Source organism: Oncorhynchus gorbuscha, linkage group LG01 (genome assembly GCF_021184085.1).
Source record: "Oncorhynchus gorbuscha isolate QuinsamMale2020 ecotype Even-year linkage group LG01, OgorEven_v1.0, whole genome shotgun sequence".
Lineage (NCBI taxonomy): Eukaryota > Metazoa > Chordata > Actinopteri > Salmoniformes > Salmonidae > Oncorhynchus > Oncorhynchus gorbuscha.
Window position 1 is genome coordinate 84,016,418 of NC_060173.1, and position 23,832 is coordinate 84,040,249.

At 45.3% G+C, this 23,832-nt stretch overlaps 1 protein-coding gene across 3 annotated transcripts in view; it reads left to right on the forward strand.

Moving 5' to 3' along the window:
- Positions 1-23,832, forward strand: part of vwa8 (von Willebrand factor A domain containing 8) — a 130,165-nt gene that overhangs the window by 60,389 nt on the left and 45,944 nt on the right. For all 3 annotated transcript variants that reach the window (XR_006840396.1, XM_046362956.1, XM_046362963.1), the window contains exons 38-39: positions 17,480-17,588; positions 17,688-17,844. Coding sequence is in view for 2 of the 3 variants with exons in the window: in XM_046362956.1 (XP_046218912.1) it covers positions 17,480-17,588; positions 17,688-17,844 (266 nt within the window). In the remaining variant the exon portion in view is untranslated. The remainder of the gene's footprint in view (positions 1-17,479; positions 17,589-17,687; positions 17,845-23,832) is intronic.

The following is a 23,832-nucleotide window of genomic DNA, read 5'->3' on the forward strand; positions in this document are numbered from 1 at the left end:
CACACACACACACACACACACACACACACACACACACACACACACACACACACACACACACACACACACACACAAACTCACACACCTCATGCCGCATAAACCATCTATGGGCAGAAAGTTACGAGCCTATTAATTGTAGAGAGAGACTCTCAACACCCACCCTTAACAAGGAATTCCCCCATGTCAGGGATGTTGACTGGATACTGGCGACGAATGGAATTCGACCATCCCTCAGAGATCCCAGTCATTTCAATGCAGAACAAAATGGTTTTACCCAGTAGTCTCACTATAGGAGTAAACAGAGGGGTTAAAAGGTTGTTTGCTGTTGCTTATGAACCACACCATACCTGGCAGGGGAGAGGACAGACACAAGCAACCTATGGATAAGGCTACATCCTTACTGGTTAATACACACGTGCCCCCGAAATGTGTATTTCTTAAATGTTTCTTAGCTTGTGCTGGCACTGCATTTTGGTAGGAATGCAATAGTGTAGGTTTGGTACAGGTCCAGATGTCTTTTGGGCCGGTAACACCTGTGAGGCTGTCTTGGGCTCTCTCTCTTTCGCTTGGCCAGCGGGTAATGTGAGTAGTTGGAGTGAGGGGAAGTGACCACACACACACTGCAGCTGCGGCCCAGTATCCCACTGATTCACCCCTTACTCGCAGCAACGGGGAGCCGGAATGGAGACACGTGTCAGCCTCTACAGGCACACACAACCCAAGATGGAGATGCATGCATCATCAGTCGCCCTTATACGGGTGCCAGTGATTTACTGTATGGCTTCTATAAATCATGCATGTCACTTGTTTACTGACACTGGTGATTCAACATGAGTCATGGTTGGACATATTTCTACTGACACTCATGAGCCAGAATGGAGTCCCAGTCAGTCTCCCTTTACAGGTGCTGATGCATCAAAATGGAGACAAGTGTTTGCCACCTTTCACCTCTTACAGGCAATGATCACTCCCAGACTCCATTTCCACCTAGATGGTGTCGCCATAGAAATGCTTCTAATTTATAATTCTAGATCATTCTATTTCTATGGGTGTCTCCTTCTGAGGTCTAGTTCCTCTGAAGGTTTCCTCTGAATTCTAGTTCTTCTGAAGGTTTCCTCTGAAGTCTAGTTCCTCTGAAGGTTTCCTCTGAAGTCTAGTTCCTTTGAAGGTTTCCTCTGAAGTCTAGTTCCTCTGAAGTCTAGTTCCTCTGAAGGTTTCCTCTGAAGTCTAGTTCCTCTGAAGGTTTCCTCTGAAGTCTAGTTCCTCTGAAGTCTAGTTCCTCTGAAGTCTAGTTCCTCTGAAGTCTAGTTCCTCTGAAGGTTTCCTCTGAAGTCTAGTTCCTCTGAAGGTTTCCTCTGAAGTCTAGTTCCTCTGAAGGTTTCCTCTGAAGTCTAGTTCCTCTGAAGGTTTCCTCTGAAGTCTAGTTCCTCTGAAGTCTAGTTCCTCTGAAGTCTAGTTCCTCTGAAGTCTAGTTCCTCTGAAGGTTTCCTCTGAAGTCTAGTTCCTCTGAAGGTTTCCTCTGAAGTCTAGTTCCTCTGAAGGTTTCCTCTGAGGTCTAGTTCCTCTGAAGGTTTCCTCTGAAGTCTAGTTCCTCTGAAGTCTAGTTCCTCTGAAGTCTAGTTCCTCTGAAGTCTAGTTCCTCTGAAGGTTTCCTCTGACGTCTAGTTCCTCTGAAGTCTAGTTCCTCTGAAGTCTAGTTCCTCTGAAGTCTAGTTCCTCTGAAGTCTAGTTCCTCTGAAGGTTTCCTCTGACGTCTAGTCCCTCTGAAGGTTTCCTCTGACATCTAGTTCCTCTGAAGTCTAGTTCCTCTGAAGTCTAGTTCCTCTGAAGGTTTCCTCTGACGTCTAGTTCCTCTGAAGTCTAGTTCCTCTGAAGTCTAGTTCCTCTGAAGGTTTCCTCTGACGTCTAGTTCCTCTGAAGGTTTCCTCTGAGGTCTAGTTCCTCTGAAAGTTTCCTCTGAGGTCTAGTTCCTCTGAAGGTTTCCTCTGAAGTCTGGTTCCTCTGAAGGTTTCCTCTGAAGTCTAGTTCCTCTGAAGGTTTCCTCTGAAGTCTAGTTCCTCTGAAGGTTTCCTCTGAAGTCTAGTTCCTCTGAAGGTTTCCTCTGAAGTCTAGTTCCTCTGAAGGTTTCCTCTGAAGTCTAGTTCCTCTGAAGGTTTCCTCTGAAGTCTAGTTCCTCTGAAGGTTTCCTCTGAAGTCTAGTTCCTCTGAAGTCTAGTTCCTCTGAAGTCTAGTTCCTCTGAAGTCTAGTTCCTCTGAAGGTTTCCTCTGAAGTCTAGTTCCTCTGAAGTCTAGTTCCTCTGAAGTCTAGTTCCTCTGAAGGTTTCCTCTGAAGTCTAGTTCCTCTGAAGGTTTCCTCTGAAGTCTAGTTCCTCTGAAGTCTAGTTCCTCTGAAGGTTTCCTCTGAAGTCTAGTTCCTCTGAAGTCTAGTTCCTCTGAAGTCTAGTTCCTCTGAAGTCTAGTTCCTCTGAAGTCTAGTTCCTCTGAAGTTTTCCTCTGAAGTCTAGTTCCTCTGAATGTTTCCTCTGAAGTCTAGTTCCTCTGAAGGTTTCCTCTGAAGTCTAGTTCCTCTGAAGTCTAGTTCCTCTGAAGTCTAGTTCCTCTGAAGGTTTCCTCTGAAGTCTAGTTCCTCTGAAGGTTTCCTCTGAAGTCTAGTTCCTCTGAAGGTTTCCTCTGAGGTCTAGTTCCTCTGAAGGTTTCCTCTGAAGTCTAGTTCCTCTGAAGTCTAGTTCCTCTGAAGTATAGTTCCTCTGAAGTCTAGTTCCTCTGAAGTCTAGTTCCTCTGAAGTCTAGTTCCTCTGAAGGTTTCCTCTGACGTCTAGTTCCTCTGAAGTCTAGTTCCTCTGACGTCTAGTTCCTCTGAAGTCTAGTTCCTCTGAAGTCTAGTTCCTCTGAAGGTTTCCTCTGACGTCTAGTTCCTCTGAAGGTTTCCTCTGACATCTAGTTCCTCTGAAGTCTAGTTCCTCTGAAGTCTAGTTCCTCTGAAGGTTTCCTCTGATGTCTAGTTCCTCTGAAGGTTTCCTCTGAGGTCTAGTTCCTCTGAAGGTTTCCTCTGAAGTCTAGTTCCTCTGAAGGTTTCCTCTGAAGTCTAGTTCCTCTGAAGGTTTCCTCTGAAGTCTAGTTCCTCTGAAGGTTTCCTCTGAAGTCTAGTTCCTCTGAAGGTTTCCTCTGAAGTCTAGTTCCTCTGAAGGTTTCCTCTGAAGTCTAGTTCCTCTGAAGGTTTCCTCTGAAGTCTAGTTCCTCTGAAGGTTTCCTCTGAAGTCTAGTTCCTCTGAAGGTTTCCTCTGAAGTCTCCTCTGTTCCTCTGAAGGTTTCCTCTGAAGTCTAGTTCCTCTGAAGTCTAGTTCCTCTGAAGTCTAGTTCCTCTGAAGGTTTCCTCTGACGTCTAGTTCCTCTGAAGTCTAGTTTCTGAAGTCTCCTCTGAAGTCTAGTTCCTCCTCTGAAGGTTTCCTCTGAAGTCTAGTTCCTCTGAAGGTTTCCTCTGAAGGTTTCCTCTGAGTCTAGTTCCTCTGAAGGTTTCCTCTGAAGTCTAGTTCCTCTGAAGTCTAGTTTCTGAAGGTCTGAAGTCTAGTTCCTCTGAAGGTTTCCTCTCTAGTTCCTCTGAAGTCTAGTTCCTCTGAAGGTTTCCTCTGAAGTCTAGTTCCTCTGAAGGTTTCCTCTGAAGTCTAGTTCCTCTGAAGGTTTCCTCTGAAGTCTAGTTCCTCTGAAGTCTAGTTCCTCTCTGAAGTCTCTCTGAGTTCCTCTGAAGTCTAGTTCCTCTGAAGTCTAGTTCCTCTGAATTCTAGTTCTTCTGAAGGTTTCCTCTGAAGTCTAGTTCCTCTGAAGGTTTCCTCTGAAGTCTAGTTCCTCTGAAGGTTTCCTCTGAAGTCTAGTTCCTCTGAAGTCTAGTTCCTCTGAAGGTTTCCTCTGAAGTCTAGTTCCTCTGAAGGTTTCCTCTGAAGTCTAGTTCCTCTGAAGTCTAGTTCCTCTGAAGTCTAGTTCCTCTGAAGGTTTCCTCTGAAGTCTAGTTCCTCTGAAGGTTTCCTCTGAAGTCTAGTTCCTCTGAAGGTTTCCTCTGAAGTCTAGTTCCTCTGAAGGTTTCCTCTGAAGTCTAGTTCCTCTGAAGTCTAGTTCCTCTGAAGTCTAGTTCCTCTGAAGTCTAGTTCCTCTGAAGTCTAGTTTCCTCTGAAGTCTAGTTCCTCTGAAGGTTTCCTCTGAAGTCTAGTTCCTCTGAAGGTTTCCTCTGAAGGTTTCCTCCTCTGAAGGTTTCCTCTGAAGTCTAGTTCCTCTGAAGTCTAGTTCCTCTGAAGTCTAGTTCCTCTGAAGGTTTCCTCTGAAGTCTAGTTCCTCTGAGTTCCTCTGAAGTCTAGTTCCTCTGAAGTCTAGTTCCTCTGAAGTCTAGTTCCTCTGAAGTCTAGTTCCTCTGAAGTCTTTCCTCTGAAGTCTAGTTCCTCTGAAGTCTAGTTCCTCTGAAGTCTAGTTCCTCTGAAGTCTAGTTCCTCTGAAGTCCTCTGAGTTTCCTCTGAAGGTTTCCTCTGAAGGTCTAGTTCCTCTGAAGGTTTCCTCTGAAGTCTAGTTCCTCTGAAGGTTTCCTCTGAAGTCTCTGAAGTTCCTCTGAAGGTTTCCTCTGAAGTCTAGTTCCTCTGAAGGTTTCCTCTGAAGTCTAGTTCCTCTGAAGTCTAGTTCCTCTGAAGTCTAGTTCCTCTGAAGGTTTCCTCTGAAGTCTAGTTCCTCTGAAGGTTTCCTCTGAAGTCTAGTTCCTCCCTCTGAAGTCTAGTTCCTCTGAAGGTTTCTAGTTCCTCTGAAGGTTTCTCTGAGTTCCTCTGAAGGTTTCCTCTGAAGTCTAGTTCCTCTGAAGGTTTCCTCTGACGTCTAGTTCCTCTGAAGTCTAGTTCCTCTGAAGTCTAGTTCCTCTGAAGGTTTCCTCTGACGTCTAGTTCCTCTGAAGTCTAGTTCCTCTGAAGTCTAGTTCCTCTGAAGTCTTTCCTCTGAAGTTTCCTCTGAGTTCCTCTGAAGGTTTCCTCTGAAGTCTAGTTCCTCTGAAGGTTTCCTCTGAAGTCTAGTTCCTCTGAAGGTTTCCTCTGAAGTCTAGTTCCTCTGAAGGTTTCCTCTGAAGTCTAGTTCCTCTGAAGGTTTCTTCTGAAGTCTAGTTCCTCTGAAGGTTTCCTCTGAAGTCTAGTTCCTCTGAAGGTTTCCTCTGAAGTCTAGTTCCTCTGAAGGTTTCCTCTGAAGTCTAGTTCCTCTGAAGTCTAGTTCCTCTGAAGTCTAGTTCCTCTGAAGTCTAGTTCCTCTGAAGTCTAGTTCCTCTGAAGGTTTCCTCTGAATTCTAGTTCCTCTGAAGGTTTCTTTCCTCTGAAGGTTTCCTCTGAAGTCTAGTTCCTCTGAAGGTTTCCTCTGAAGTCTAGTTCCTCTGAAGTTCCTCTGAAGGTTTCCTCTGAAGTCTAGTTCCTCTGAAGGTTTCCTCTGAAGTCTAGTTCCTCTGAAGGTTTCCTCTGAAGTCTAGTTCCTCTGAAGTCTAGTTCCTCTGAAGGTTTCCTCTGAAGTCTAGTTCCTCTGAAGGTTTCCTCTGAAGTCTAGTTCCTCTGAAGGTTTCCTCTGAAGTCTAGTTCCTCTGAAGGTTTCCTCTGAAGTCTAGTTCCTCTGAAGTCTCTGAGTTCCTCTGAAGTCTAGTTCCTCTGAAGTCTAGTTCCTCTGAAGTCTAGTTCCTCTGAAGGTTTCCTCTGAAGTCTAGTTCCTCTGAAGGTTTCCTCTGAAGTCTAGTTCCTCTGAAGGTTTCCTCTGAAGTCTAGTTCCTCTGAAGTCTAGTTCCTCTGAAGTCTAGTTCCTCTGAAGGTTTCCTCTGAAGTCTAGTTCCTCTGAAGGTTTCCTCTGAAGTCTAGGTCCTCTGAAGGTTTCCTCTGAAGTCTAGTTCCTCTGAAGGTTTCCTCTGAAGTCTAGTTCCTCTGAAGGTTTCCTCTGAAGTCTAGTTCCTCTGAAGTCTAGTTCCTCTGAAGTCTAGTTCCTCTGAAGTCTAGTTCCTCTGAAGTCTAGTTCCTCTGAAGGTTTCCTCTGAAGTCTAGTTCCTCTGAAGGTTTCCTCTGAAGTCTAGTTCCTCTGAAGGTTTCCTCTGAGGTCTAGTTCCTCTGAAGGTTTCCTCTGAAGTCTAGTTCCTCTGAAGTCTAGTTCCTCTGAAGTCTAGTTCCTCTGAAGTCTAGTTCCTCTGAAGTCTAGTTCCTCTGAAGGTTTCCTCTGAGTCTAGTTCCTCTGAAGTCTAGTTCCTCTGAAGTCTAGTTCCTCTGAAGTCTAGTTCCTCTGAAGTCTCCTCTGAAGTCTAGTTCCTCTGAAGGTTTCCTCTGACGTCTAGTCCCTCTGAAGGTTTCCTCTGACATCTAGTTCCTCTGAAGTCTAGTTCCTCTGAAGTCTAGTTCCTCTGAAGGTTTCCTCTGACGTCTAGTTCCTCTGAAGTCTAGTTCCTCTGAAGTCTAGTTCCTCTGAAGGTTTCCTCTGATGTCTAGTTCCTCTGAAGGTTTCCTCTGAGGTCTAGTTCCTCTGAAGGTTTCCTCTGAAGTCTGGTTCCTCTGAAGGTTTCCTCTGAAGTCTAGTTCCTCTGAAGGTTTCCTCTGAAGTCTAGTTCCTCTGAAGGTTTCCTCTGAAGTCTAGTTCCTCTGAAGGTTTCCTCTGAAGTCTAGTTCCTCTGAAGGTTTCCTCTGAAGTCTAGTTCCTCTGAAGGTTTCCTCTGAAGTCTAGTTCCTCTGAAGGTTTTCCTCTGAAGTCTAGTTCCTCTGAAGTCTTTCCTCTGAAGTCTAGTTCCTCTGAAGTCTAGTTCCTCTGAAGTTTCTCTGAAGTTCCTCTGAAGTTTCCTCTGAAGTCTAGTTCCTCTGAAGTCTAGTTCCTCTGAAGTCTAGTTCCTCTGAAGTCTAGTTCCTCTGAAGTCTAGTTCCTCTGAAGGTTCTCTGAAGGTTTCCTCTGAGTCCTCTGAAGTTTCCTCTGAAGGTTTCTAGTTTCCTCTGAAGGTTTCCTCTGAAGTCTAGTTCCTCTGAAGGTTTCCTCTGAAGTCTAGTTCCTCTGAAGGTTTCTGAAGTCTAGTTCCTCTGAAGGTTTCTCTGAAGTCTAGTTCCTCTGAAGGTTTCCTCTGAAGTCTAGTTCCTCTGAAGGTTTCCTCTGAAGTCTAGTTCCTCTGAAGGTTTCCTCTGAAGTCTAGTTCCTCTGAAGTTTCTCTGAGTTCTAAATCTCTGAGTTCCTCTGAAGTCTAGTTCCTCTGAAGTCTAGTTCCTCTGAATTCTAGTTCTTCTGAAGGTTTCCTCTGAAGTCTAGTTCCTCTGAAGGTTTCCTCTGAAGTCTAGTTCCTCTGAAGGTTTCTCTGAAGTCTAGTTTCCTCTGAAGTCTAGTTCCTCTGAAGGTTTCCTCTGAAGTCTAGTTCCTCTGAAGGTTTCCTCTGAAGTCTAGTTCCTCTGAAGTCTAGTTCCTCTGAAGTCTAGTTCCTCTGAAGGTTTCCTCTGAAGTCTAGTTCCTCTGAAGGTTTCCTCTGAAGTCTAGTTCCTCTGAAGGTTTCCTCTGAAGTCTAGTTCCTCTGAAGGTTTCCTCTGAAGTCTAGTTCCTCTGAAGTCTAAGTCTAGTTCCTCTGAAGTTTCTCCTCTGAAGTCTAGTTCCTCTGAAGGTTTCCTCTGAAGTCTAGTTCCTCTGAAGGTTTCCTCTGAAGTCTAGTTCCTCTGAAGGTTTCCTCTGAGGTCTAGTTCCTCTGAAGGTTTCCTCTGAAGTCTAGTTCCTCTGAAGTCTAGTTCCTCTGAAGGTTTCCTCTGACGTCTAGTTCCTCTGAAGTCTAGTTCCTCTGACGTCTAGTTCCTCTGAAGTCTAGTTCCTCTGAAGTCTAGTTCCTCTGAAGGTTTCCTCTGACGTCTAGTTCCTCTGAAGTCTAGTTCCTCTGAAGTCTAGTTCCTCTGAAGTCTAGTTCCTCTGAAGGTTTCCTCTGAAGTCTAGTTCCTCTGAAGGTTTCCTCTGAGTCTAGTTCCTCTGAAGGTTTCCTCTGAAGTCTAGTTCCTCTGAAGGTTTCTGAAGTCTAGTTCCTCTGAAGGTTTCCTCTGAAGTCTAGTTCCTCTGAAGGTTTCCTCTGAAGTCTAGTTCCTCTGAAGGTTTCCTCTCTGAAGTCTAGTTCCTCTGAAGTCTCTGAAGTCTAGTTCCTCTGAAGTCTAGTTCCTCTGAAGGTTTCCTCTGAAGTCTAGTTCCTCTGAAGTCTAGTTCCTCTGAAGTCTAGTTCCTCTGAAGGTTTCCTCTGAAGTCTAGTTCCTCTGAAGGTTTCCTCTGAAGTCTAGTTCCTCTGAAGTCTTCCTCTGAGTTCCTCTGAAGTCTAGTTCCTCTGAAGGTTTCCTCTGACGTCTAGTTCCTCTGAAGGTTTCCTCTGAAGTCTAGTTCCTCTGAAGTTTTCCTCTGAAGTCTAGTTCCTCTGAAGGTTTCCTCTGAAGTCTAGTTCCTCTGAAGGTTTCTTCTGAAGTCTAGTTCCTCTGAAGGTTTCTTCTGAAGTCTAGTTCCTCTGAAGGTTTCCTCTGAAGTCTAGTTCCTCTGAAGGTTTCCTCTGATGTCTAGTTCCTCTGAAGTCTAGTTCCTCTGAAGTCTAGTTCCTCTGAAGTCTAGTTCCTCTGAAGTCTAGTTCCTCTGAAGTGTAGTTCCTCTGAAGGTTTCCTCTGAATTCTAGTTCTTCTGAAGGTTTCCTCTGAAGTCTAGTTCCTCTGAAGGTTTCCTCTGAAGTCTAGTTCCTCTGAAGGTTTCCTCTGAAGTCTAGTTCCTCTGAAGTCTAGTTCCTCTGAAGGTTTCCTCTGAAGTCTAGTTCCTCTGAAGGTTTCCTCTGAAGTCTAGTTCCTCTGAAGGTTTCCTCTGAAGTCTAGTTCCTCTGAAGGTTTCCTCTGAAGTCCTCTGAAGTCTCAGTTCCTCTGAGTTCCTCTGAAGTCTAGTTCCTCTGAAGTCTTCCTCTGAGTTTCCTCTGAAGTCTAGTTCCTCTGAAGTCTAGTTCCTCTGAAGGTTTCTCTGAAGGTTTCCTCTGAAGGTTTCCTCTGAAGTCTAGTTCCTCTGAAGGTTTCCTCTGAAGTCTAGTTCCTCTGAAGGTTTCCTCTGAAGTCTAGTTCCTCTGAAGGTTTTCCTCTGAAGTCTAGTTCCTCTGAAGTCTTTCCTCTGAAGTCTAGTTCCTCTGAAGGTTTCTCTGAAGTCTAGTTCCTCTGAAGGTTTCCTCTGAAGGTTTCCTCTGAAGTCTAGTTCCTCTGAAGGTTTCCTCTGAAGTCTAGTTCCTCTGAAGGTTTCCTCTGAAGTCTAGTTCCTCTGAAGTCTTTCCTCTGAAGTCTAGTTCCTTCCTCTGAAGGTTTCCTCTGAAGTCTAGTTCCTCTGAAGGTTTCCTCTGAAGTCTAGTTCCTCTGAAGGTTTCCTCTGAAGTCTAGTTCCTCTGAAGTCTAGTTCCTCTGAAGTCTAGTTCCTCTGAAGTCTAGTTCCTCTGAAGTCTAGTTCCTCTGAAGTCTGTTCCTCTGAAGGTTTCCTCTGAAGTCTAGTTCCTCTGAAGTTTCTAGTTCCTCTGAAGTCTAGTTCCTCTGAAGTCTAGTTCCTCTGAAGTCTAGTTCCTCTGAAGTCTAGTTTCCTCTGAAGTCTAGTCTCTGAAGTTTCCTCTGAAGGTTTCTAGTTCCTCTGAAGTCTAGTTCCTCTGAAGTTTCTAGTTCCTCTGAAGTTTCCTCTGAAGTCTAGTTCCTCTGAAGTCTAGTTCCTCTGAAGTCTAGTTCCTCTGAAGTCTAGTTCCTCTGAAGGTTTCCTCTGAGTCTCCTCTGAAGGTTTCCTCTGAGGTCTAGTTCCTCTGAAGGTTTCCTCTGAGGTCTAGTTCCTCTGAAGGTTTCCTCTGAAGTCTGGTTCCTCTGAAGGTTTCCTCTGAAGTCTAGTTCCTCTGAAGGTTTCCTCTGAAGTCTAGTTCCTCTGAAGGTTTCCTCTGAAGTCTAGTTCCTCTGAAGGTTTCTCTGAGTTCCTCTGAAGGTTTCCTCTGAAGTCTAGTTCCTCTGAAGGTTTCCTCTGAAGTCTAGTTCCTCTGAAGGTTTCCTCTGAAGTCTAGTTCCTCTGAAGTCTTTCCTCTGAAGTCTAGTTCCTCTGAAGGTTTCCTCTGAAGTCTAGTTCCTCTGAAGTCTAGTTCCTCTGAAGTCTAGTTCCTCTGAAGGTTTCCTCTGAAGTCTAGTTCCTCTGAAGGTTTCCTCTGAAGTCTAGTTCCTCTGAAGGTTTCCTCTGAAGTCTAGTTCCTCTGAAGGTTTCCTCTCTGAAGTCTAGTTCCTCTGAAGGTTTCTTCTGAAGTCTGTTCCTCTGAAGTTTCTAAGTCTAGTTCCTCTGAAGGTTTCCTCTGAAGTCTAGTTCCTCTGAAGGTTTCCTCTGAAGTCTAGTTCCTCTGAAGGTTTCCTCTGAAGTCTAGTTCCTCTGAAGTCTAGTTCCTCTGAAGGTTTCCTCTGAAGTCTAGTTCCTCTGAAGGTTTCCTCTGAAGTCTAGTTCCTCTGAAGGTTTCCTCTGAAGTCTAGTTCCTCTGAAGGTTTCCTCTGAAGTCTAGTTCCTCTGAAGGTTTCCTCTGAAGTCTAGTTCCTCTGAAGGTTTCCTTCCTGAAGTCTAGTTCCTCTGAAGTCTAGTTCCTCTGAGTTCCTCTGAAGGTTTCCTCTGAAGTCTAGTTCCTCTGAAGGTTTCCTCTGAAGTCTAGTTCCTCTGAAGTTTCTAGTTCCTCTGAAGTCTAGTTCCTCTGAAGGTTTCCTCTGAAGTCTAAGTCTAGTTCCTCTGAAGTCTAGTTCCTCTGAAGTCTAGTTCCTCTGAAGTCTAGTTCCTCTGAAGGTTTCCTCTGAAGTCTAGTTCTCTGAAGGTTTCCTCTGAAGTCTAGTTCCTCTGAAGGTTTCCTCTGAAGTCTAGTTCCTCTGAAGTCTAGTTCCTCCTCTGAAGTCTAGTTCCTCTGAAGTCTAGTTCCTCTGAAGGTTTCCTCTGAAGTCTAGTTCCTCTGAAGGTTTCCTCTGAAGTCTAGTTCCTCTGAAGGTTTCCTCTGAAGTCTAGTTCCTCTGAAGGTTTCCTCTGAAGTCTAGTTCCTCTGAAGGTTTCCTCTGAAGTTTCTCCTCTGAAGTTTTCCTCTGAAGTCTAGTTCCTCTGAAGTCTTTCCTCTGAAGTCTAGTTCCTCTGAAGGTTTCCTCTGAAGTCTAGTTCCTCTGAAGGTTTCCTCTGAAGTCTAGTTCCTCTGAAGGTTTCCTCTGAAGTCTAGTTCCTCTGAAGTCTTTCCTCTGAAGTTAGTTCCTCTGAAGGTTCTAGTTCCTCTGAAGTCTAGTTCCTCTGAAGGTTTCCTCTGAAGTCTTTCCTCTGAAGTCTAGTTCCTCTGAAGTCCTTTTCCTCTGAAGTCTAGTTCCTCTGAAGTCTAGTTCCTCTGAAGGTTTCCTCTGACGTCTAGTTCCTCTGAAGGTTTCCTCTGACAGTCTAGTTCCTCTGAAGTCTCTGAAGTTCCTCTGAAGTCTAGTTCCTCTGAAGGTTTCCTCTGAAGTCTAGTTCCTCTGAAGTTTCCTCTGAAGTCTAGTTCCTCTGAAGTCTAGTTCCTCTGAAGTCTCCTCTGAAGGTTTCCTCTGAGTCTAGTTCCTCTGAAGGTTTCCTCTGAAGTCTAGTTCCTCTGAAGGTTTCCTCTGAAGTCTAGTTCCTCTGAAGGTTTCCTCTGAAGTCTAGTTCCTCTGAAGGTTTCCTCTGAAGTCTAGTTCCTCTGAAGTTTCCTCTGAAGTCTAGTTCCTCTGAAGGTTTCCTCTGAAGTCTAGTTCCTCTGAAGGTTTCCTCTGAAGTCTAGTTCCTCTGAAGGTTTCCTCTGAAGTCTAGTTCCTCTGAAGTCTAGTTCCTCTGAAGTCTAGTTCCTCTGAAGTTTCCTCTGAAGTCTAGTTCCTCTGAAGTCTAGTTCCTCTGAAGTCTAGTTCCTCTGAAGGTTTCCTCTGAGTTCGTCTCTGAAGTCTAGTTCCTCTGAAGTCTAGTTCCTCTGAAGTCTAGTTCCTCTCTGAAGTCGTCTAGTTCCTCTGAAGGTTTCCTCTGAAGTCTAGTTCCTCTGAAGGTTTCCTCTGAAGTCTAGTTCCTCTGAAGGTTTCCTCTGAAGTCTAGTTCCTCTAGTTCCTCTGAAGGTTTCCTTCTGAAGTCTAGTTCCTCTGAAGGTTTCCTCTGAAGTCTAGTTCCTCTGAAGGTTTCCTCTGAAGTCTAGTTCCTCTGAAGGTTTCCTCTGAAGTCTAGTTCCTCTGAAGTTTCTAGTTCCTCTGAAGGTTTCCTCTGAAGTCTAGTTCCTCTGAAGGTTTCCTCTGAAGTTCTCTGAGTTCCTCTGAAGTTAGTTCCTCTGAAGGTTTCCTCTGAAGTCTAGTTCTAGTTCCTCTGAAGGTTCCTCTGAAGGTTTCTCTGAGTTCCTCTGAAGGTTTCCTCTGAAGTCTAGTTCCTCTGAAGTCTAGTTCCTCTGAAGTCTAGTTCCTCTGAAGTCTAGTTCCTCTGAAGGTTTCTCTGAAGTCTAGTTCCTCTGAAGTCTAGTTCCTCTGACGTCTAGTTCCTCTGAAGTCTAGTTCCTCTGAAGTCTAGTTCCTCTGAAGGTTTCCTCTGAAGTCTAGTTCCTCTGAAGGTTTCTCTGAAGTTCCTCTGAAGTTTTCCTCTGAAGTCTAGTTCCTCTGAAGGTTTCCTCTGAAGTCTAGTTCCTCTGAAGGTTTCTAGTTCCTCTGAAGGTCCTCTGAGTTCCTCTGAAGGTTTCCTCTGACGTCTAGTTCCTCTGAAGTCTAGTTCCTCTGAAGTCTAGTTCCTCTGAAGGTTTCCTCTGACGTCCTAGTTCCTCTGAGTTCCTCTGAGTTCCTCTGAAGTCTAGTTCCTCTGAAGGTTTCCTCTGACGTCTAGTTCCTCTGAAGGTTTCCTCTGAAGTCTAGTTCCTCTGAAGGTTTCCTCTGAAGTCTAGTTCCTCTGAAGGTTTCCTCTGAAGTCTAGTTCCTCTGAAGGTTTCTTCTGAAGTCTAGTTCCTCTGAAGGTTTCTTCTGAAGTCTAGTTCCTCTGAAGGTTTCCTCTGAAGTCTAGTTCCTCTGAAGGTTTCCTCTGAAGTCTAGTTCCTCTGAAGGTTTCCTCTGAAGTCTAGTTCCTCTGAAGTCTAGTTCCTCTGAAGTCTAGTTCCTCTGAAGTCTAGTTCCTCTGAAGGTTTCCTCTGAAGTCTAGTTCCTCTGAAGGTTTCCTCTGAAGTCTAGTTCCTCTGAAGGTTTCCTCTGAGGTCTAGTTCCTCTGAAGGTTTCCTCTGAAGTCTAGTTCCTCTGAAGTATAGTTCCTCTGAAGTATAGTTCCTCTGAAGTCTAGTTCCTCTGAAGTCTAGTTCCTCTGAAGGTTTCCTCTGACGTCTAGTTCCTCTGACGTCTAGTTCCTCTGAAGTCTAGTTCCTCTGAAGTCTAGTTCCTCTGAGTTTCCTCTGAAGGTTTCCTCTGACGTCTAGTTCCTCTGAAGTTCCTCTGAAGGTTCCTCTGAAGTCTAGTTCCTCTGAAGTCTAGTTCCTCTGAAGGTTTCTCTGAGTCTCCTCTGAAGTCTAGTTCCTCTGAAGTCTAGTTCCTCTGAAGTCTAGTTCCTCTGAAGTCTAGTTCCTCTGAAGGTTTCCTCTGAAGTCTAGTTCCTCTGAAGGTTTCCTCTGAGGTCTAGTTCCTCTGAAGGTTTCCTCTGAAGTCTGGTTCCTCTGAAGGTTTCCTCTGAAGTCTAGTTCCTCTGAAGGTTCCTCTGAAGGTTTCCTCTGAAGTCTAGTTCCTCTGAAGTCTAGTTCCTCTGAAGGTTTCCTCTGAAGTCTAGTTCCTCTGAAGGTTTCCTCTGAAGTCTAGTTCCTCTGAAGGTTTCCTCTGAAGTCTAGTTCCTCTGAAGGTTTCCTCTGAAGTCTAGTTCCTCTGAAGGTTTCCTCTGAAGTCTAGTTCCTCTGAAGGTTTCCTCTGACGTCTAGTTCCTCTGAAGTCTAGTTCCTCTGAAGTCTAGTTCCTCTGAAGGTTTCCTCTGACGTCTAGTTCCTCTGAAGTCTAGTTCCTCTGAAGTCTAGTTCCTCTGAAGTCTAGTTCCTCTGAAGGTTTCCTCTGACGTCTAGTTCCTCTGAAGGTTTCCTCTGAAGTCTAGTTCCTCTGAAGGTTTCCTCTGAGGTCTAGTTCCTCTGAAGGTTTCCTCTGAAGTCTAGTTCCTCTGAAGGTTTCTTCTGAAGTCTAGTTCCTCTGAAGGTTTCTTCTGAAGTCTAGTTCCTCTGAAGGTTTCCTCTGAAGTCTAGTTCCTCTGAAGGTTTCCTCTGAAGTCTAGTTCCTCTGAAGTCTAGTTCCTCTGAAGTCTAGTTCCTCTGAAGTCTAGTTCCTCTGAAGTCTAGTTCCTCTGAAGTCTAGTTCCTCTGAAGGTTTCCTCTGAAGTCTAGTTCCTCTGAAGGTTTCCTCTGAGGGTTTTACTTTCACACCTCTAGCTTTTTATGGGTTTAGGGTCAGATTGGTCACTTCGTGATAAATGTAGCACTTTGTGATAAATGTACCTTGCCAAACAAACTGGGGACCTGATCTGATGACACAAACTGGGTGAAGGACAAAGAGCAACATGATGAATATGAACTGTGTGTGTGTGTGTGTGTGTGTGTGTGTGTGTGTGTGTGTGTGTGTGTGTGTGTGTGTGTGTGTGTGTGTGTGTGTGTGTGTGTGTGTGTGTGTGTGTGTGTGTGTGTGTGTGTGTGTGTGTGTGTGTGTGTGTACACGTGTGTTTGTGTGCACATGTGGGGGTGGCACACAGAATGCATCCATCTCCATGTATGGGAGCAGGTGTGCAGGTCCTTTGACCTTTTACCTCAGTACTGGGCTATGACACGTGTATGAAACACACACACACACTCTCTCTCCTGCAGTTGTATACACACACACTCCTGTATAAAAGAGCAGACATATTACATTACATTTAAGTCATTTAGCAGACGCTCATATCCAGAGCGACTTATACGGCCTTATCTCTCTCTGATACAATAAGTAATGAGTCATTCCCCCTCTCTGTCTCACTCCCTCTTCCAGTTCTCTGCTGCCATTGACTGGAATGAATTGCAAAAATCGCTGAAGCTGAAGACTTATATTTCCCTCACTAACTTTAAACATCAGCTGCAGCTGTACATAGCCCATCTGTAAATAGCCCACCCAATCTACCTACCTCATCCCCATATTGTTTTTATGAACTTTTCTGCTCTTTTGCACACCAGTATCTCTACTTGCACATCATCATATGCTCATCTATCACGCCAGTGTTAATCTGACAATTGTAATTACTTCGCTGCTATGGCCTATTTATTGCCTTACCTCCTCACGCCATTTGCACACACTGCATATAGACTTTTTTTTCTGTTGTGTTGTTGACTGTACACTTGTTTATTCCATGTGTAACTCTGTGTTGTTTGTGTCACACTGCTTTGCTTTATCTTGGCCAGGTCGCAGTTGTAAATGAGAACCTGTTCTCAACTGACCTACATGGTGATATAAAACAAAAATATCAGGCATAGCTGTATAATCTGCCTGACCTCTGTGTATATATAGAGATCAGCTGATAGACTGTACCAAGGGCTCAGCCCACAGGGCTCTGCTACAAAGTGTGTCACGTTGTAGAGCCTCGACCACCCAGCAGATATTTCATGTCATAATATATGCAATTTCATCCAAAGTGACGTACAGTCGTGCCTGCATACATTTTACGTACGGCGGTCCCGGGAATCGAACCCACTATCCTGGCGTTGCAAGCGCCGTGCTCCACCAACTGACAGGGTCGTGCACTTGATGCCATAGGCACAGTTGAGAAGGTGGGGTTTGGTGGGGTTTGGTCAGTGGAAAGAAGGTGGGGTCCGGCCAGGGGAATGTTCCTCTCAGATTAGGCTGAATAAAGACATTCAACGGCTCACTCCATGATACAGCAAAAAACACTGGAACAACATCAAAACACATCACACACACACACACACACACACACACACACACACACAAAGGGGAGTAACAGTCAAATGTTCACTTATTCAACAAAAACTTTGTGTCAGATTATATGAGAACATGTCAACGTCATGGTGCCTGGCTTCCAAGACTGTGATCTTGACAGAGTGTATGTGTGATCTTGGCAGAGAGGAGAGTGTGAATAAGAGAGAGTATGTGAGCAGTGCACAAGTGTGTGTGTGTGTGTGGGGTTCTTGGCTGAGAGAGTGTCACTGAGCGGGAACTCAAATGCTAGGGGCCCTGACCTCTCTCCTCCTCCTCCCCCTCTCTCCGCTGGATGGATACAGAGCCTGATCTGTCCATCCTGTCTTCAGTGAAAGAGAAGAGAGATAAATTGCACATTCTCTTCATATCTAGCTGAATGAAAGAGAGTACTCTGAGATGCGGAGCTGTGTTGCTGTGCACTGCATACTGATAGACTTCTGGTGGAAAACGTCTACAGCTGAAGAGGGTTTGGGATCGTTATTTTATTTATTTTTTCCACCGGCCATAAGAGTACTCTCCCCCTCTCTCGTTCTCGCTCCTTCTCTTCAATACCCCCTCTCTGTCTCTCTCTCATTCTCGCTCCTTCTCTTCAATACCCCCCCTCTGTCTCTCTCTCTGTCTCTGTCTCTCTCTGTCTCTCTCTCTCTCCCTCTGTGTCTCTCTCTGTCTTTCTCCCTCTGTGTCTCTCTCTCTCTGTCTCTCTCTCTCTCTACTTCTGTGTCTCTGTGTCTCTCTGTCTCTCCTTCTCTGTCTCTCTCATTCTCTCTCTGTCTCTCTGTCTCTCCTTCTCTGTCTCTCTCATTCTCTCTCTCTCTCTCTCTCTCTCTCTCTCTCTCTCTCTCTCTCTCTCTCTCTCTCTCTCTCTCTCTCTCTCTCTCTCTCTCTCTCTCTCTCTGTCTGTCTGTCTGTCTGTCTGTCTGTCTGTCTCTCTCCCTCTCTGTCTCTCTTTATCTCTCCCTGTCTCTCTTTCTCTCAGATCATTTGGAGAAACAATAAATGACTACTAATTAACTGAAATACAAACTGACATCTTCTTTCTTCTTTTTTTTTCTTTCTCTCTCTCTCTCTCTCTCTCTCTCTCTCTCTCTCTCTCTCTCTCTCTCTCTCTCTCTCTCTCTCTCTCTCTGTCTCTCTCTTTGTCTCTCTGTCTCTGTCTCTCTGTCTCTCTCTCTCTCTCTCTCTCTCTCTCTCTCTGTCTCTCTGTCTCTCTGTCTGTCTCTCTGTCTCTCTCTGTCTCTCTCTCTCCCTCCCTGTCTGTCTGTCTCTCTCCTCTCTGTCTCTCTCTCTCTCTCCTCTGTCTGTCTCTCTCTCTCTCTCTCTCTCTCTCTCTCTCTCTCTCTCTCTCTCTCTCTCTCTCTGTCTCTCTCTCTCTCTCTCTCTCTCTCTCTCTCTCTCTCTCTCTCTCTCTCTCTCTCTCTCTCTCTCTCTCTCTCTCTCTCTCTCTCTCTCTCTCTCTCTCTCTCTCTCTCTCTCTCTCTCTCCCTGTCTGTCTCTCTCTCCCTCTCTGTCTCTCTCTCTCTCTCCCTGTCTGTCTCTCTCGCTCTCTTTCTCTCGCTCAGATTACCGTTCAGAGGGACAGTGGTCTGGATGTGACGGCCCCCAAACACGGCAAGGTAGACCCCAAAAATGCCCCCCATGTTGGGGGCAATCAGTGGGCCGGGGGTACAGGTGGGTCGACACTTTGGGTCAGATGATAGTAATAACAGGCAATGAAATGTGTGTGTTTCCGTGCGTCTGTGATGTGTAACACTTCTGTTTGTCCTGTAGGGGGCAGAGACACAGCTGGCCTAGGTGGCAAAGGGGGACCCTACCGTTTAGATGCGGGTCACAAGGTGCACCAGTTGTCCAAGGCTGAGATTGATGCTATCCCTGAGGATGTCCGCAAAGCAGCAAGAGAGATGGGAGAGAAGGCCTTCAAAGCCAGGTGTGTGTGTGCGTGCGCCCACGTGGGTGGGTGTCGGTAAACCTTTGCCTGTGCCTCTGTGATGCACAGTGTGTGTAATTGATAGGCCCAGTATAAAGGATAGCTCCATTAGGGCTTTATGTTTGGACACCCAGAGGGGCTCCTCCTGAACAGCTATCCCTGGTATGTGGCTCTAACCTGGGCTAGGGTGGAATGGAGCTGGGGCCAGGATGAATGCTGCGATTGATCCTCCTGGAAAAGGGTGTGTGTGTGTGTGTGTGTGTGTGTGTGTGTGTGTGTGTGTGTGTGTGTGTGTGTGTGTGTGTGTGTGTGTGTGTGTGTGTGTGTGTGTGTGTGTGTGTGTGTGTGTGTGTGTGTGTGTGTGTGTGTGTGTGTGTGTGTGTGTGTGTGTGTGTGTGTGTGTGTGTGTGTTCGTTCGTTCAGGATATGGGGTTGAGAGGACACAACTTTCAACAGCAATGAAGGCTCCCTCTGTTCTATCCCTCTCTACTTTCTCTGCTTATTCCCCCCTTTTTCTCATCTCTTTTTGGGTGCCCCTGCTCCAACACTGGCTGCTTTTACACTCACCTGCTCTCCGTGTCCTTCTCTCTCGTTCTCCCTATAGTGTCAGTGACGGGCCTAGTGTAAGCCATGTTGTTACATGCTGATGGTCACGTTCCAAATAGCTGTGACAATAGAAGCATTTCTCGATACTAGATCATCACTCGTGACTCGGGTTGCAAAATTCCGGGAACTTACAATACATTCCCTGATTTTCTGAAATCCTGGTTAGAGATTTCCCGGAATCTGGAGGGAATAAGCAGGATTTCTGGAAGACCAGGGATTTAAAATGTCGAGACAACAACATTTGGAGCAGGCCTTTGCTGAAGCCTTGGGCTCACCTGACACGGACTCCCCCCCACCACCTAGCCATGGTAATGGAGGCTATCATTAAATCTGAACAGACTGGCTAAGGTGGAGTCATTATCCACTGACCTATCCGCACAAATAGCTATTCTCGCCACCGAGGTCAACATAAAGATCGACTCCGTTAACGAAGACTGGGCGAGGCATGACACTCGTCCGAATAGTCTGGAAGATGGCGCAAATATTTACTCCGACAAAGTGGTGACACTGGAAGAGCAAGTCATCCGGCTTTCATCAGATGTCGTCAAAGTCACTTCCAAGGATGAGGACCTCGAGAACAGACAACATATAGATACAGTTGAAGTCAGAAGTTTACATACACTTAGGTTGGAGTCATTAACTAGTTTTTCAACCATTAACTAGTTTTTCACTCCACAAATTTCTTGTTAACAAACTATAGTTTTAGCAAGTCGGGAAGGACATCTACTTTGTGCATGACACAAGTCATTTTTCCAACAATTGTTTGCAGACAGATTATTTCACTTATAATTCATTGTATCGCAATTCCAGTGGGTCAGAAGTTTACATACACCAAATTGACTGTGTCTTTTAAACAGCGTGGAAAATTCCTGAAAATGATGTCATGGCTTTAGAAGCATCTGATAGGCTAATTGACATCATTTGAGTCAATTGGAGGTGTATCTGTGGATGTATTTCAAGGCCTACCTTCAAACTCAGTGCTTCTTTGCTTGACATCATGGGAAAATCAAAAGAAATCAGCCAAGACCTCAGAAAAAAAATGTGTAGACCTCCACAAGTCTGGTTCATCCTTGGGAGCAATTTCCAAATGCCTGTAGGTACCACGTTCATCTGTACAAACAATAGTACGCAAGTATAAACACCATGGGACCACGCAGACATCATACCGCTCAGGAAGAAGATGCGTTCTGTCTCCTAGAGATGAATGTACTTTGTTTGTGAAAAGTTTAAATCAATCCCGGAACAGCAAAGGACCTTGTGAAGATGCTGGAGGAAACAGGTACAAAAGTATCTATATCCACAGTAAAATGAGTTCTATATCGACATAATGTGAAAGGCCACTCAGCAAGGAAGAGGCCACTGCTCCAAAACCGCCATAAAAAAGCCAGACTACGGTTTGCAACTACACATGGGGACAAAGATCATACTTTTTGGAGAAATGTCCTCTGGTCTGATGAAACAAAAATATAACTGTTTGGCCATAATGACCATCTTTATGTTTGGAGGAAAAGGGGGAGGCTTGCAAGCCGAAGAACACCATCCCAACCATGAAGCACTGGGGTGGCAGCATCATGTTGTGGGGCTGCTTTTCTGCAGGAAAATCCTGGAACAACAGCAAAATAGATGGCATCATGAGGAGGGAAAGTTATGTGGATATATTGAAGCAACATCTCAAGACCAGTCAGGAAGTTAAAGCTTGGTCGCATATGGGTCTTCCAAATGGACAATCACCCCAAGCACACTTCCAAAGTTGTGGCAAACTGGCGTAAGGACACCAAAGTCAAGGTATTGGAGTGGCCATCACAAATCTCAAAGGCCTGATCTCAATCCCCTGACTCAGTTAAGCTCTGTCAGGAGGAATGGGACAAAATTGACCCAACTGTGGGAAGCAGAACTGAAAATGTGAGTGTGCTTCTGACCACTGGGAATGTTATGAAAGAAATCCATTCTCTCTAGACATTTTACATTCTTAGTTCAAGTGTTCAGCAGTCTGATGTCTTGTAGTTAGAAACTGTCTCTCTGTTGGTATCAGACTTCATGCTTCAGTACTGTCTGTCCGATGGTAAGGGAGTGAACAGCTCCTGTCTGTCCGATGGTGAGGTAGTGAACAGCTCCTGTCTGTCCGATGGTGAGGGAGTGAGCAGCTAGTGTCTGTCGATGGTGAGGGGAGGCAGCTGTCTGTCGATGGTGAGCAGCTCCTGTCTGTCCGATGGTGTCAGCTCGTGTCTGTCCGAGGGAGTGTCCTGTCTGTCCGATGGTAAGGGGAGTGAGCAGCTCCTGTCTGTCCGATGGGGGATGACTCAGTGAAGGAGTACACCAGCTCTGTCAGGAGGAATGGGACAAAATTGACCCAACTTATTGTGGGAAGCTTGTGGAAGGCTACCCAAAACTGTTGGCCCAAGTTAAACAATTAAAGGCAATTATACCAAATACTAATTGAGTGTATGTAAACTTCTGACCCACTGGGAATGTTATGAAAGAAATAAAAGCTGAAAGAAATCATTCTCTCTACTATTATTCTGACATTTTCCGACATTCTTAGTTCAAGTGTTCAGGGGAGTGAACAGTCTGATGTCTTGTAGTTAGAAACTGTCTGTCCGATGGTGAGGGAGTGAACTGTTGGTAGGGAGTGAACAGACTTCATGCTTCAGTACTGTCTGTCCGATGGTAAGGGAGTGAACAGCTCCTGTCTGTCCGATGGTGAGGTGGTGAACAGCTCCTGTCTGTCCGATGGTAAGGGAGTGAGCAGCTCCTGTCTGTCCGATGGTGAGGGAGGCTCCTGTCTGTCCGAGTGAGCAGCTCCTGTCTGTCCGATGGTGAGGGAGTGAGCAGCTAGTGTCTGTCCGAGGGTGAGGGAGTGAGCAGCTCCTGTCTGTCCGATGGTAAGGGAGTGAGCAGCTCGTGTCTGTCCGATGGTAAGGGAGTGAGCAGCTCCTGTCTGTCCGATGGTAAGGGAGTGAACAGCTCCTGTCTGTCCGATGGTGAGGGATTGAACAGCTCGTGTCTGTCCGATGGTGAGGGAGTGAACAGCTCGTGTCTGTCCGATGGTGAGGGAGTGAACTGCTCCTGTTTGTCCGATGGTGAGGGAGTGAATGGTGAGGGAGTGAACAGCTCCTGTTTGTCCGATGGTGAGGGAGTGAACAGCTCCTGTTTGTCCGATGGTGAGGGAGTGAACAGCTCCTGTTTGTCCGAGCAGCTCCTGTCTGTCCGATGGTGAGGGAGTGAACAGCTCCTGTCTGTCCGATGGTGAGGGAGTGAGCAGCTCCTGTCTGTCCGATGCTGAGGGAGTGAACAGCTCGTGTCTGTCCGATGGTGAGGGAGTGAACAGCTCCTGTCTGTCCGATGGTGAGGGAGTGAGCAGCTCCTGTCTGTCCGATGCTGAGGGAGTGAGCAGCTCGTGTCTGTCCGATGGTGAGGGAGTGAGCAGCTCCTGTCTGTCCGATGGTAAGAGTGAACAGCTCGTGGCTGGGATGTGTACCGTTTTGAGTAGATGTCTTGGATGGGTGGGAACAAGGCCCCAGTGATGGACTGGACCATCTTCACCACCCGTTGGAGGGCCTTGCTGTCATGGACGGACCAATATCCGAACCAGGCCGAGATGCAACCAGTCAGGACGGTCTTGATAGTGTAGTGGTAGTATTTGGAGAGGACCAGAGTGCAATGCCCAATTTCTTCAGCCGCCTTAGTAGGTAGAGACGCTGTTGTCAATTCTTCTCTGTGTGTGTGTGGCTGTGCGCGTGTGCCGAGCATGTGTGTGTGTGCGCGCGTGTGTCTCTCTCTTACATACACACACCCAAACAAGCACACAGACCCCTCACACACTCACGCAGACCCCCTTTTCCCCTTTGCAGAAGTTGATCTCATTGAGTTGTCTTAGCTGTCTATGTAGGTGTAAACAGTCAGTCCTGTGTTGACTTTAAGGTTGTGCATCAGTCAGATCCTTTTCTTTTAGACCTTAAAATGACATTGTAATACCTGAAACTCATGTGAATGCACATGCAGGCTACAGAAATACAGTATGCACAAGCACACACACACACACCCTACTGATAGATGTGTTGTCATTGTGAAAAGCGGTGCTGTGGGGAGAGTGTGTTGGTGTAGTGAGCCTAGGGTTGCAAAGAGAGGGTATATTACTAGAAACGTTCTAAGTTTAGCAATAAACTACCAGAATGTTGGTAACGTTCAAGGAATATATGTCATTTTATCAGAGGACGTCTAGTGTCCGTTTTGAGTCATTTGTCTTTAATTATCTATGGCCCTCTGTGTGGCCTTATCATCATATATTGAAATAATGATGATAAAAAAATATATTATAGAATGACAAAGCTGTCATACATTATCCTCAATATAAACCGTCAATTTAGTGAATATCATTGGTGTTTTAATGAGGGTTTCAGTATGAAATATCCTTTAAAAAAAATACATTTTATTTATTTTATTATGTCAATATGTCTTTGTTTGAAATGTTTTGGTGACAAACTGGTGGCAGTTGTGAAAAAAGAGGATAGTTGGGAGAGTTGAAAATAATAAAATAAATATAAAATAAATCAAATAAGAAAATAATGCCATTGTTGATTCAAAGCTTTTTTCATTAATTAGGTTCATTCCTCTTAAACCATTATATGGTCTGTCGACTAGAAACTCTGTAAGGACACAGATATAAAATAAAATATATACTATATAAATGACCCAATTATCCATTATCAATTGCCATTGATTACCGGTTAATAATCCAAATTACTGATGATTCCGGTAACTTTGGTCAACTTTTACCGGTAGCTTTGGTCAACTTTTACCGGTAGCTTTGGTCAACTTTTACCGGTAGCTTTGCAACCTAAGTGAGCCACACCCTGGGTTCTTGTTGTTGTCCTGAAAAAGGATTCAGTATTCTGTCCAGTATTCCGTTTTTTTCACCCCCCTTTTTGGCCATAGCTGGGGCTAGCTGTTCTCTCTCTCTGGTCTGTGGAACGTTCTGGAGGAAGTAACCGTGGCTGCTGGAGAGTCACATAGGAATGTGTAGCGGGAACCATATCACCACTGGACTGCATAATGCTATGTGCCGTGTGAGAGTATGGGACTGTTGTGCAATATTGAGTGTGTACCTTAAATATAAACTAACCAAATCCTGCGAGGAGATAGCAGCAGTTTACATCCAAATCAAATTGTATTGGTCACATACACATGGTTAGCAGATGTTAATGCGAGTGTAGCGAAAAGCTTGTGCTTCTATTTCCGACAGTGCAGTTAATATCTAACAAGTAATCTTACAATTCCCCAACAACTACCTAATACACACTAATCTAAAGGGGTTAATGAGAATATGTACATATAAATATTTAGATGAGTGATTGCCCGAGCGGCATAGGCAAGGTGCAGTAG